This window comes from Semicossyphus pulcher, unplaced genomic scaffold (assembly GCF_022749685.1).
Source record: "Semicossyphus pulcher isolate SPU_LCO1_2020_fin unplaced genomic scaffold, fSemPul1.0.p SCAF_7, whole genome shotgun sequence".
Classification (NCBI taxonomy): Eukaryota; Metazoa; Chordata; class Actinopteri; order Labriformes; family Labridae; genus Semicossyphus; species Semicossyphus pulcher.
The window spans coordinates 28,563,231-28,578,124 of record NW_027211748.1 but is presented as its reverse complement, the minus strand read 5'-3'; the positions used below and the strand labels follow the sequence as shown (position 1 = coordinate 28,578,124).

At 42.4% G+C, this 14,894-nt stretch overlaps 1 protein-coding gene across 1 annotated transcript in view; it reads right to left on the bottom strand.

Annotated features, from left to right (window-relative positions):
- Positions 1-14,894, bottom strand: part of LOC138611332 (contactin-associated protein-like 4) — a 121,430-nt gene that overhangs the window by 12,231 nt on the left and 94,305 nt on the right. Inside the window, exons 18-20 of the mRNA XM_069684380.1 lie at positions 10,222-10,461; positions 4,754-4,978; positions 3,034-3,167 (exon numbers count right to left, since the gene is read on the bottom strand). Of these exons, the coding sequence (XP_069540481.1) occupies positions 3,034-3,167; positions 4,754-4,978; positions 10,222-10,461 (599 nt within the window). The remainder of the gene's footprint in view (positions 1-3,033; positions 3,168-4,753; positions 4,979-10,221; positions 10,462-14,894) is intronic.

Here is a 14,894-nt window from a genome sequence, read left to right as displayed (position 1 = left end):
GGCAGTCGATCAAACATTTAGTCCAGACAAAACATCTCAAAATATCCAAAGAAAACAGAAGACAGACAAACAGCGTCATGCCAAAAAGCATGGCAATTACTGCATTCAACCCAAAGCTGTACGACTCCACACAGTGAAAAGACACATGCTTAAAATGCTTGCAATGAAACGTTATGGATGTGTGTAAGTTGTCGATATATATTTTTGGTATTGTGCTAATAAATAAATGCACAAATGGTTAAAGAGAGTGATAACCAGCCTGATACTGAAAGGGTGAGCTTACTTTACTTGTGTAACCCGGAGTATTTCTCCTTCAATGTGAGGAATAAGTGGAGCATGCTGCGCGACCAACAGGAAGCCCTTGGAGGAACACACCGGACACTGGCCTCTCTGATGACAAAACAGAGGACGCAGTGTTTTGGTAGCCCAGAGTGATTCAGGATTCAGTGAGTCATTTTTCAGCGGGACACCTGCTCAGGGGAGACGATGGGATACAGACTGTAAGCTGCCGGCCATCAGGAAACGGCACACAGAAACTCAGGCTGTGGTTCACGTGATGTCCCCGGAGTATGTTATAACGATGGAATGATTCAAGGTGATGGAAAGTGGCAAGATGAGATGCACCTCATATTTCACTGGACCCTCACAACGCAGTGAGGCCGCGCGGGACTGGGTCACCTTGCATTCCATCTCAGCCTGTGGATAATTACACACACGTTCATGCTGCTGGCTCCTGGTTAGATGAAGTGAACCTCATATATCATCTGCGGCTGCTGTTAACAAGATAAGACATCGGTAGATCCAGGTAGCATAAAGATGCTTCATATTTCATCCGAGGCTCTTCTAATGTGGAGTTTGTCCCTGCTGCCCTGCCGTAGATCTGCTGTCATAGCCGTGGCAATGTAATGACTGTTTGTTCGCTGATTTAAACACCCACACATGCAAACTACCATGTGTCCCTGGCTATGTGAGTGACAGCAGGCGACTCATTATCTCAGAATTTGGGAAAACAAATAATTTTAAAACGCCATGTGCCCACGACTGTCACTTTATTGTGTAAAAAACATACTTAATTTTTTCATCTATTAGGAACTTATGTCCCTGTTTGAACTGAGGATAAGCTGGTGAATGGAGGGACACCATATTAGCCTCAACACCATTTTAACACAACTTAAATTCAGTTAACACCGTGTAATGCTCGTTGTAAAGTATGTTAAAGCGTGTGAAGGGATAAAAAGGTAAACAGTATCTGTAGTCATCAAGATAATTGATTTCTGTACTACAATACAGCAGAATACACAGTTCCATCACTGGTGTGGCTAGCTGTTAATGTTTGTTATTACACAGCTGTTGTTAAATACTTGATTCTGATTGGTTAGTTACAGCATTCCAAAGTCTGTTGTTTCTCGAGAGCAGAGAAGGTTGTTATGAAGAACAGACCGTTCTTCAATCCGGAGGACTAACTGTGACGTCAATATGTTTACAGAGGGAACAAAAGGAAAGAGACGAAAACAGCGGAGAGAAAGCAATAAAGGTGAAACGAGGCAAAAACTGACGGTTACGACAGAGAGATCTACAAAACTGAAGACGGCACAGGAAGCAAACATTAAGGTCAAGCTGAAACGGCATCTCGAGAGTATCTAGCTTCCGTGTCGTGACGTATTTCCGAGTGAAACAGGACGTGCAGGCGGGACATATCATTAGAGGGATTTGATTTGATCGTTGAGAAGTGGGCGTAGACAGACGTTCTCCACAGCGCAGTAGCTAGCTAACTGACCGAGCGTTCTTGGTGCTCTGCGGCTAAATGTTGCAGATTGATTGGTTGAAATTGTTTGGTGCTAACTTACGTAAGCACGCGTGAAATTTAGTTTTACTGGAAGAAAAAATGATCAGATTTTGATATAAGAATACGAAGAAATTGATTTTCTGTATTTTTTTTGGCCTATATTGTCAAATAGATGCACAATATTACCGGGGATGTGATCTAAAAGGATTAAAGTGACATTTTTCATTTCACCTCGACTTTAAACGGAACATAGTGCGGGATACGGGATACGGCAGTGAATGGCAAAGAAAACGTCAACAGACTGGTGCTGCGCTGATTCCTGCGCTCCCGTTCAACTTGTCTTACTTCAGTGGAAATGTTTCATTTAATGTGAGTAAAAACAGCTAGCTTAGCTCATTTAAATGTGAGCAATATTAGCTAGGTTAGCTCGTTTTAAGTTTACTGTTGCTATGGACGCGGCTCTCACTGAGTGTAACAGACTATTTTTAAATGGACAACTGAAGGATGATCATTTTTAAAATACTTTCCACATCAATATATTGTGTCAAATAATTGATTTCATAAGAAAGAAGCCGTGTAATCGCGTTGGGGTCCCGCTCACCCTGCTGGGGTTCCATTCCTCGAAAACAACCTGCTCAGTATACATTATCCCTTACTTACAGGACATTAGGCAATGTTCACAACATCCTCGCCCAATGTGTTGAAAATGTGTATTTAGCAAATGTGGAGCCTTTGGAACAGACTTAGCATGTCGATAGGAAACTGGATTAGTCTGCATAAATGGTTTGTCTTTTTTATTATCTGGAAACTGGGTAGAAAAATGTTAATACAATATAAACAGCTGCCATCCCACATGATGGGAAGAGTTACTTTAACAGGACGTGCAGATATGTGCATTTTTCAAAACCCAGGAAGGGAACCCTAAAGATTTTAATTCCATCTGGTAATGAAATAATTTATTTTGAAAGTAGAAGGACTGTAATTACTTTTGCCGGCTCAAATCATCTACAACTCTCAGTTTTGTTCTGCGCCCTGCACCTGCTCTCCAACATCTTGACTTATAAATATTTAACAGCATCCAGAACTAGTTTAGTGCTCCATTAAACCCTTTTCCCTCTATATACTTACACTATACACCTAAGGTCAATCTCCCGAAATATCTCGAAATATTGTAAGGTGTATTCATTCAATTCATGGAAATGGTGTAAATAATGATGATATGTGTGAATGTGTGTGCGTATTGTTACCTGCACTGACACAGAGTCCGTCAGTCTCCTGATGCTAACAGTGTGTAGCTGTCCGTTGGCCAGGCTCCTCGCTCTGCTCCTCAGCACTTCAGCCTCTCTGCTGCTGTCCAGCTTGTACCTCACCTCCAGCTTATCTTCACACACACAAAACGAGACACGCACACACAGTTAAGTTGAAGTTTTTTTCAACTTAAACTTTTTCACTTGATAAAAACACCCACGTCGTCTTCTCTAATCTTTACTTTCTTTAAGGAGGTATTTTTCACGTTGATGATTAATCAGAGAGATGAGTATCTGGGTCAATAAAGCTTCCATATTAAGAGGATTAGGAGCTAATTCCCTATCAATAATGACTCACAGTCTAATTAATTTTACTCATACTTTGAGGATTAACAGCAGATTTATTAAAATCCCAGTGATGTGTTTGAGCTTTTAGCATTTTAGGAGAATAAAATATTATCATATAAAATTGATATATCTTGAAATTAACTTTAATTTTCAAGTATAATAATTGATCCCACAAAATGCTCACAAAAAGATATTTTATATGTTTTTATTACCAAGAAGAAGGAAGGCGGTTTACCAGAAGCAAATGAAGAAAGATATATATATACTGTATATAAAGGGCAGAACAACAGAAAGCTCTCAAGGATTTAATTGTACACTTCAGTTTGAGTGCATTTACCTGACGACTCCTCGGTCAGCATGAAAACCTTAATGCCCTGCTGTCCGTCAGCTTCCTCTGACTCATTAACACCAGAAAAAAAAGTCAATTTAAAGCTAATCTAGCAGCAAAGTGCTGATTTTATTAGACTCCTGGAGGCTGAAAATGTGATTTTAAATTCAAAGTGCCTCCTACTTCTCCTAAAAGCCGAACTCGCAGCATAATTATTTCACACTTACAGGTAGATAAAACACATCAGCAGGTTTTCTGCTGTTTTGTTCAGCAGCACACCAACCTGCCGCCCATTAGCAGCCCACCAAACTTTTACTCCCTCAGCTTCACTTTGCAGGCCTCAAAGATAAGACCAGCGAACACTTCTTTAAACCTGAGACGAAACTTAATAACAGGCCAGGCTGGACGGATTAAAAGGAGGTAGAGACTGACGGCGGGAATCAGAGAGAGGAGATCTGACAGATCCTGATAGATCTGCTACAGCTGGAGAGCAGAGCTGATGAGGAGGAGAGAGGGAGGGAGAAGAGAGGAGGAGAGGTCGATATCAGGAGGAGATGACAGGAACGAGAGACAGGATGAGAGCAAGAGAGGAGGTAAGATGAGAGGCAGGGAAGAGATGTGAAGAGAAAAAAGTAATGGATGGTAGAAGTGTGTAGAAAAGGAAAAGTCTTGACAAGATTTTTAATTTTAGGTTTAAAAATGCAGACAGAATGACCTAAAAGAAGAGAGCAACGGGCAAAGAGCAAAGGGACTACCAAGATGTTATTAGGGGAGAGATGGTGGGGGGGAAAGGAAGCAAGGAGGAAAGGAAGCTTTTCATAAATAACATTTAAACTTAGGTGTAAATGAGCTGGAAGAAATGAGAAAAAAAAGGGATGTGAAAAAGGAAAGTGAGGAAAGCGGTAACGAGGATGCGTTTTAAAACAGTGATACACGTAAAAAAAGTGTGTAAAAGAAATGAAGGTGAGAAGACCTAGAAAAAAAGATGGCAAGCTTCAGTCACAGCCTAACAAACACGCTCCTTCAAAATAAAAGCCTCCTCACCGTGCTTGTTGATGAGCAGGGCCAGGTACTCTCTGTAGTAGGAGCTGACGTAGAACAGCACAGCCGGACTCTGGTTGGTCCTGAAGCTCAGGGAGACGTTCTCTCCTCTCAGCGTCATGTCAGAGTAGATGGAGGACGGCAGAGCGCTGCTGTTCCTGTGTAACTCGTACGGCTCCTTAAAGGTGTAGACGACGGACGTCCCCGACTTGAAGCTGGCCGACACCTCTGGAGGAAGGGAGAGAGACAGCCACAGACAGGTTAGTGTGCAGGCTTTTATTTTGTAATAGCAGAAATGAAAGGAGAAGCTGATTCTGCAGAATGTGAACAGCAATGTAGAGCTTTCGTTATGGCTCATGAAGCAGACATATTTAAGCCTGTTGATTCTAGAAAGATAAGTGAAGGTGATTTATGCTTTTAACAAGAATACTGCCAATTAATATTTTCATTATTTTCCAATCCATATTGTTCTTTCACTTCTCCACATTGTATTGTAAAAAAAACGCACAAAGACCTTTGCAGTAGGTTTTGATTGTCAGCATGTCAGAGACTCTTTGCACATGATTAAACATGTCTCAACATCTGCTTTGGACCTCCTCTGCCTCGGACCCCTACACTGTAGCATCACCTGCATCCGGTATTTGTGCCGCTGGTGGTCACGTATCCTTCCCGAGGACACTTTGACTGGAGGAGCGGGGGAGGACCCACCGATCCAACCCCTGTCATACTATTTGGAATAGTTTCAGAACAAGAACTAACACTCAGTAGAATTTAATTACTGATATGATTCACAGCCCTTACGGCAGCAAATTTGCAGCCTTTTATTACTTTAGTAGTTTTATTGATAATTCTCTTTGAAGGGGAAAGCATTGACTTTTTATGCACGGACACCATTTACTTCACTTTGCAGCATCTCTTTTGTTTTTCCTCCAGTGGAATAAATGTTCAATATTACCAGGAAGAGAATAATTGTGTCCCTGCCAGTTTATATATTTACAGTAACATTTCACTTTATATTAGAATGAGTTGCTCAGAGTTTTTAGATCAATAAGATATTTAAAGCATTAAAAGAGCTCCAGACCAGAAAACAACCTTAATACTAATTACAGAAAAGGGTGTTTTAAAAGTTCAGCTCCATTTCCTCACAACTTTAAGCACAGCTTTATCCATAAAGTATTCACTAATGCAGCAAGGCGATTAAAATTCCCTTCCTGTGCCTCCGCCTGCTGACGTAGATGCAGACAAGCAGAAGAGATACCAGCAGTGGTTGTGAGGAGGGCAAAGAGAGTCCTCGTAAAAATGCTGAACTCACTTAAGTTCCTGAACCCAGACACAGAGTTCACTGTGACGATGCATTATAAGTGCACTGAATCTAACATCAAAAGCTAGACTTACATAGACTCTAGCACTTCAAACAGACACTATTTGCATGACACCTTTGATGTCACGTGGTAGCTAAGTACTTCTTGATGAGTGTTAAGTGCAGTAAAAGGTTCACTGGAATGATACAGACTCTTAACCTTTAAACAGCAGCAGAAAAACACCCACACGCCGACGCTCTGATCAAGAGAAGCTCTCTCTTTATTTCTGCATTTCCATTTGATTAGTTTTATAAAAGGTTAGTGTGAGGATATTTCCGAGTAGAGTCATATAGAAATAATTGCCTATATGCACTAATTAACTTATTAGACTTCATCTTTACGGAGATAATAGATCTCCAGGTTTCATCTGCAAAGTAAAAGACAGTTTTCTGTATTAACTCTTCCTTTCTCCTCCGAAAGGAACCAAAGCTGACATCATAACAGCTTTAACCTTGGATGTCGAAATGTTTGAGTCAACTACAGTAAAAGTAAACTGCAGAAGCCGGGATGGAGGCAAGAAGTGCAACGCAGCGGCGTAACTAGCATGGATGCACATAATGCAACAGCATACGGACCCTGCAACATAAGTCCCTACCAATCGCGATATTCACAGTCACTTCATCATCATCAAACTGCTTTGAAAGGACTTAATAAACGTTTATAACGATGAACCTAAACACTTGTGCTTTGTGTTTATATTGCCGTTGCCCAGAGATATATATTGTTCTCACTGTGTGGGCATGCTGTCCCAATTTTAATGGGTCATGTATGTCGCCGTTGCTGGCTGTTTTAAAGCTGCATTTTTACACTTCTTTCATTCATTGCTGACATTACGTCATGTTACATCTGATAGTGATGTTGAGCAAGCTGCTGGTGAGCAGCGCACAGGGCCACTGATGACTAATCTATGCATTAATCATGCTTTATTGACTTATCATGAGGAAAAAAAACAGCACCGCTGAGCTTTCAGGCGCTGTCCGAGGTGCTGAAGTTGTAAATGCGCAGAAACAGGTAGGCCTATATGAAACAGTCACTAACAATAATGATGTATGTTTATGACATTCTTTCACATGTATTCAAACAAAAATTTATGTTAGAATGAGGCTGTTATTGTAACTGAGCAATCTGTACATAAGAGCGGGGGAGAGGCAAAGGGGAGGCACGTTGCAAACTGATGAGCAGGCAGAACATTATGATGCATGGTGACTGACAGGGCCCGCTTTAAGCCTCACATTGGGGTCCGGGGCTGACATGCGACACCGCTGGTTTTCTGTTAGGGTCTGGAGTTTTCTTGTGTTGTTTCTGTTTTTCATTGTGGCTCTGTTTTTTCTCTCCTCTCCCCCCTCCTCTTTGTGTTACCTTTTTTCCACAGCGTGTGTGGCAGGAGGCGTGGCTGGCTCACTCTCCTCTGGAGCTGCAGCACACCTGTACTGAATCGTCCAGCGATTACCTACTCCATAAAAGACTGGTCAAGACTCCACCACTCTGCCAGATAATTCCGTCTCGTTCGGTAGTGCTGATGCATGTACTTTTTACCTCTAGCGTTCCATAGTGTTTTTGCTAGTCCCTACTACCTGTAGCTTTAGTAATTTCTGTAGCTAACAGCTTTTTCTTGCCTCACCGCCTTCAGTGGTCAGCCAGCCTCCAGCCACCACCACCTGGCTCATTCTGGTTAAGCCCTTTTTGGACTTTTTACTTTTTCGTTGGATAATTCTGCCTGCACTATTAATTAAAGACCTTTAAACTGCTTTCCGTGTCCGTCTCAAGCTACTGTGGTCCTAACACTAGACCAGCGTTAACAGTTTTCCCCAGTATTCCCTAATGGCAGTGGCCTCTTTCAGCAGGACCATGCACCCTGCCACACTGCAGACATGGTTCAGGAATGGTTTGAGGAACATGCCGAGTTCAAGGTGTTGACTTGGCCTCCAAATTCCCCAGATCTCAATCCAATCGAGCGTCTGTAGGATGTGCTGGACAAACAAGACCGATCCATGGAGGCCCCACCTCAGGACTTAAAGGATCTGCTGCTCACGTCTTGGTGCCAGATACCTCAGCACACCTTCAGAGGTCTAGTGGACAGGTCAGGGCTGTTCCAATATAAGGCAATAATGTTATGGCTGATCGGTGCACGATGGATTAAACTCTTTCAACTGCTTCAGCTTTAAGAGCTCCATTAGAGTTTTGACCACTAGAAAAGCAAGGGATCCTCATTTTTATGTGGATGAGGACACAGGATAAGCTTAGTCCAAATGTCTGGATTTACTGACTCCCACACTTCAGTCTTACTTCGTGTTCACTTTCTTTGTCTGCCAGGATACGAGATTGCTAGGATAAATAAACCTCGGCTAGACACACTACAATAAAAACTCATTTTGGTAACAGCTATAGGAGATATCTCTCCAAGTTTATTTCTGGCCTACATGACTCATGTAACATTTTCATAAAGTAATTGCTTTCTTTACTTTCTTTTCAAGTTCTTTTTGTTTTTTTAGTTCAAGTCTGTATTGCAAAGAATCAAAGAATTGCAGAAAAAGTCTGGTGAATTTTGCACTCTAACTGGCTCTCTGGAAGTCTGCAGGAAGCTGCTTTAGGTCCCTTGGGTACTGGTTAAATTGGGGGTGTAGACAGCCTCCATCACCCAGGCAACATATTTAAAGCGTATTTTTGACACGCATGTGTCAGGACAGAACCGCTCCGATGTTATTCAATGCTGCAATCTCCAGCAGCCGCGTATGCTGTGCGGGAGGCGGGCGTAATATGCGAGTAATTTTCTGCTGCTCCATTCGTTTTACGCGTCACGTCTATTTCTCCCCGCTGCTGCGCGTCAGTGAAGCGTAGAAAGCCACTGACTGCTGTGTAAATACATGCCAACAACCAAAGAACCCATGTTAAACGATGTGATCTCTTCATTTGGACGACTTTGATGTCAGTTTCCTGTTGAAGTTATTGATCAGCTAGATGAGCAGGCGAGATTAATTTGAAAGAGTAATGCATCTGTACATTTCCTCAACATCTGGGTAAACCAATCCTATAAATGAATCCTCCTTTGACTTGTGCATCCTACTTAAATATGGAATTTATGCACAATTAAGAAATAAGTCTACAAGAAGTTGTCTTCTTCTACGGTTTCCGACAGACTGCACACTTCTCGGCGTCACTGCCACCCTTATTTATGTCCAGGAATCACAGCTACCATTGGCTAACTTGAGACTCATCGTTGCTGTAGTCACAGCCGGTGTAGATCATAAAATAGATGCTGCCGTGACGCTTGCGTGTCACGCAATTCCCAGTGTAGATTCCCAGTAACATATCACACAAGAGACAGATGAAGTCCAGACATTTGGATTCAGTCACACAATGTTCCCAGCATATTGGAAATGTGAATCTCAGACCTTTTTGTACTGTGCGAGCCGACACGTACGCCAAGATCCTCGGGCAGAGGTCTTCTATATGTACCAAATGCCCGACTGAAGACGAAGGGGGACAGAGGATTTGCTGTGCGTGCTCCGAAGCTCTGAGACGACCTGCCCGAGGAGATCAGGTCAGCCGAGTCAGTTTTTTAAAATTCATTTTATATAATTGTTAAATTTCTTATTTTAATATCTGCCTTTGATTTTACGACCTGTCTGTTTTACTTTGGGACCTGTTTGTTTTGCTGCCTTTGTAAAGCGCTGTGTAACATGGATTTTGAAAAGTGCTCTATAAATAAAGGTTATTATTATTATTATTAAAAGATGCAATGAGCCAATAATGGTAGTGACAAAGACGTACATGGATGTAGACGACACAGGATTCAAAAACAGCGTTACGAATGTTTTACAGAGAAGGAAACGCATTCAACACATCTGCTAAACCTCAAGGATACACACATACCCCAAAGGCCACCAGTAAGCTTATAAATCCTTCAGATTACACGGCCCTTTTTATGGGTGTGACATGCTGCAGTGAGGATCTCTGTGACCAAAGGGATATTCTTATTACACTCCTCTTCCAAATACTTTTATTTTAATACAAACTAATGTTGTTAAATTTGTTTATATAAGATTCCCCAGCCAGAGAAAACTGAGTGTAACGGTCTGGCCTGCTTTCACCTCTACAGCATGTGTGTACCTGTGTGGCAGAAGACTCCGGTGTATGCTGACAGGCTGCAGTCACAGTGGAAGCCGGTGGCTCTCTCCACGCAGCGGCCCTGGTTCTGGCAGAGCGAGCCGTAGCTGCTGCAGTGACCCGGGCAGCCGGGTCGAACCCCGGGTGTGATCTTCGCCCTCTCCTCCAGGTCCAGAGTGACGCCGTTCAGCTGCAGGGAGCGAATACAGCCGCGAAAGCCCTTCTGCCTGGACGCAGTGCCTCCTGACAACACAAAAACAGTGCACTGCATTTACTTTTCCTCATCTCGTGTTTGCGTGTTAATATCAGAAGCAATTAACATCAAAGCAGGAAGGAATCAAAGCTAGCACCCACAGAACCAAGATAGAATAAATATCTGTTCTCTTTGTCTCAGCCTTTGTTTCATTCCATTGTGTGTTGACAGTTCTCTGTGCTTTCTTTCTCCCAAGTTTGCCATTTCTCCTCCTCCTGTCAGCTGCAGCACATCCACATGTCACCTCTGCACCCCCACAAGCTCCAAACTGTCAACACTCTTCTCATGAAATGACACAACAAAGAAACAGCTACGAGGCAACAAGCTGGAGGTGGAAAACAGCATCAAGGACAGAACTTTCATCAGCTGTCTTTAGGTCTATCTGTAGAGCATGAATTCCAACTGGTGACTGGCGAACCCGACGGTTGGCTGCCTCGCAGAGTTACTGTCTGGCTGTGTCCGGTCAAATGTGTGTCCGTGTGGAGCAGGGAGACAGATTTCCTTCCCTTTCGACCACTTTTCCTTCATCTTTTATAATGGCTACAAACCCGAGGACGGTGAAACAACATGCCACAGCAGGAGTTCAGACCTGACAACCTGTCAGTTCTGCAAAGATCACAGATTGTAACTGCTTTTGTCCCCAGAGTTCAGACATGCCAGCACTTTGCTCTCAGCCTTCAAAGCTGGCAACTTCCTACCGTTCATCAGCAGCTGCTTTTCACACCGCTAAATCACAGCTGAGGTCTGTTGGGCCCTGTTCCTGCTCTCTACAAGTCAAACTTTACCTCATTACAACAGGAAGGTAGAAGTAATGTAACAGGGAAGATGTCACACGGCCGAATGATGTAATGGGAAGTATCGGGATGTCGGTGTATCAGTATAGATCTAGATGGATGTAAAGTATAAATCTGATACGCGTGTGCTTTCTTTAATGCAGTGTTTACAAATAATTCTGATGAACTCAAACTTCAGAAGCTGTTTCAGCAGCTTAGATCACTTATTTATATATTATTTTTATATGCAAGTAATAATCTGGAAGATTTTCATGTAAATAAATGTCTGTTAAGTCTCTATCTATCGCCGAATGAGGTGGAAGCCTTTGTATTTGCAGTATATAGTATTATTATGGACTGGGTGTCTGTGGCGACTTTCATTAAAATAATCCCAAGCGGCGCCCAGTTAGTGACGCGTTTTCCATCAGCCAGCAGTGGTTGGTCTGCCAGAGAGGGTAGGCGGAGCTAAGCAGCTGCTTTTCCGCTCTCTGCAAGTGTTGCGAGTAAACAGTAATCTACTATGGCTGAACAAACAAAGAAAAGATGGATGACTACAGATACAACTTCAACAAGAAGTGAAAATCCAAAGAAAAAGAAACAAACTCGACGCTCAGATGAAGCAAACAGTCTGAAAAGGAAAGCGACCGTCAGCCAGGAAAATCAAGAGTTACAACCGGAGCCAACCGTGGACGTCACACATGCAGCACTGTCTGGATATCTGGGAAGTGTGCTCCCGCAATTACCGTTTATCGCCACAGGTGGCGCCAAAGAGAACAAAACTGAGATCTTTGAGATTACAACTTTAAGTAATAACTTGTTAAGACAGTAATGTTTATCGCTACTTATCCTTAAATTCCAGAAAGTTACAAAGGAGGTAAATTTAAAAAGACTCCTACATGGACTGAAAATTGTCTTTTGAACAACAGTCAAAATAAGCCAGACAGTGGCAATAGCGGTCATTAGGTCTGGTCTTTTGTTTTGTTGCTTTGTTTTAATAATCATAATAATGATAACAATACTGAAAACTATAACAGTAATAATTGACTTGATATTCGGCACTTTTAATGTAACTGAAGGACACTTTGTGAGAAGTTGGTTTCCGGGCTGACTGATGAAAACCACTGTTCACTTAAAGAGTTTACAAACACTCTGAACATGCAGACAGTTTTTTATAATAAAACCTTCAGAGTCTGGAAACTTTTAAGCAGCTATTCAAGCTGCAAAGCTTCCTCAGTGAGGGCTTCAACATATCCAGCAGCGCAGCTTCGGCTCTAACAAGAACAACAGCCTCTCGACATCAAGTGAAGACGGTGCTTACGGTTTTCACTTCTGGGAATGAAAGATCATTCCCAACAAGCATAATGAAGGAGTTGTGGAGTAAAGTTCAGAAGTAAAGATCAAAGAATCCAAATGTAGATAAGCTCCACCTCTGACCGAATGAGCAGCGTTCAGTGAGAGCTTCAACCTCAGACGACCCCTCTGCAGGAGAGCACACTGTGGGAGCGCTCTCTGCACTGAGGCATACAGTATGAGAGGGAATGGGAAAACAATTACTGAAATGGAGATCAAAGAGAGCATCAAAGGCAAAGCGTGTGGCTTAAAATACAAAGAACCTCGACCTGCAGGCCCGGGAGTGTAAAAAGAGAGAATTAACTGAAAGAAAACTGAGGAGTTAGCAGAAGGAGAGAGCCTCAACCTCACATCCAGCTGCACAGCCTCAGAGAGCAGAGGAGGGGAGGGGAGTCCTGACATGAAAGCACGATATTATGCAATAAAACACACCGGATCTAATTAATGATCAAAGAGTTCAGTGAGGATGGAACTGATGATTATTTTTTAATCATCATTTAAGCTTCCAGTTTTAGCAACACCAGCAGCAGGACTCGAGGATGGCAGTGCCGGTTAGTTCTAAACTTTGGTCTGGACTGAAATATATTAACGTTGGGATTTCAATTCCTTTGTGTGTGTGTGTGGGTGTGTGTGTGTGTGTGGGGGGGGGGGGGGGTATCGGGAAAAGCATTAAATTAATTGCCATGAAATTTGGTAAAAACATTTATGTTCGCCTCGGGATGATTTGTGATATCCTGCATGATTCTCTTACTTTTCAGAGTAAAAACGCGGAAGTTCAAGCAGGAAGACTCATTCAGTCAATTATTAAAGTAATAATCTGGGAGATTTCCATGTAAATAAAAGTCTGTTAAGTCTCTATCTATCACCGAATCAGGTAACACAATGGTGACTGAGTCTGTGGCCCACTGATGAAAGCCTTTACATTTGCAGTATTACAGACTGGGTGTCTGTGGCGACTTTCATGGAAAAAAATCACAAGCGGCGCCCAGTTAGTGACACGTTTCCCATCAGTCAGCAGTGGTTGGTCCGCCAGAGAGGGTAGGCGGAGCTACCCAGCTAGCAGGGAACGTTCCCATAACATTGGTTAATATTACCTACAAGTTGTAATTACGTTTGGAAGAAAACCATTGAATCCAATATTCAAAGAACATTTCAAGGATGTTTATCATTTCAAATACAGTTCTTGTAACGTTAAAACTGAAACTAGGACAAAACGTTTCAACTGCAACATTCAGAAGATGTTTTCAGGACGTTATTGAGGCCTGGGGTGTCAGAGCGCCTTCTATACAACATTTGCTCAATGTGACATAAAAACAAAGGTAGAACAAGCTTACAGCAACATCCTGAGGATCTTTTCTGGATGTTAGTACGGCCTGAACTATCAGAACGTGATTTATAAAACGTTCCTGAAATGTGATTTGAACATTCTCACTGCAACTTTCTGAAGATGTTTTCAGAGAACGTTCTCCTGCTATTAAAAGGAACTTTCTGGGAACCAAATAAAAACGTCCCACTCAAAACATTACCAGAACATCACACAAAACATATCTAGCTGGGAAAGCAGCTGCTTTTCCGCTCTCTCCAAGTGTTGCGAGTAAACAGTAATCTAACTATGGCTGAACAAACAAAGAAAACATGGATGACTACAGATACAACTTCAACAAGAAGTGAAAATCCAAAGAAAAAGAAACAAACTCGACGCTCAAAAAATCACAAGCGGCGCTCAGTTAGTGACGCGTTTCCCATTCCCAGCAAACAGTCTGAAAAGGAAAGCGACCGTCAGCCAGGAAAATCAAGAGTTACAACCGGAGCCAACCGTGGACGTCACACATGCAGCACTGTCTGGATATGTGGGAAGTGTGCTCCTGCAATTACTGTTTATCGCCACAGGTGGCGCCAAAGAGAACGAAGCTGAGATCTTCAAGAATATCTTATCTTGTCTCTTTGTCAAGGTTCATTGTTCCCAAAAAGGAGAGGACCCAGATGCAGACTTTTATGATTTAATAAAACAAAAGTCCAACTGAAAATCCAACAAAAACAGGAGAAAACACAAGGAGCCAGGTAATCCAAACTCCATAATAATAACACGGAGATCCAAACGGAAGACGTACCTTGGGTTTTACAGACAAAGACAATGAACCAGCCACCTGACAGGGGAGCACAAAGACTAAATAAACTTAGGAGGTGAGGCTAATCAGACACAGGTGAGACAATCAAGGGGCAGGTGAAAACAATCAGGGCAGGGCACATAATCAAACAAGTGGGAAACACAAAGGCAGGAAGTGGATCAACAAGAGAGA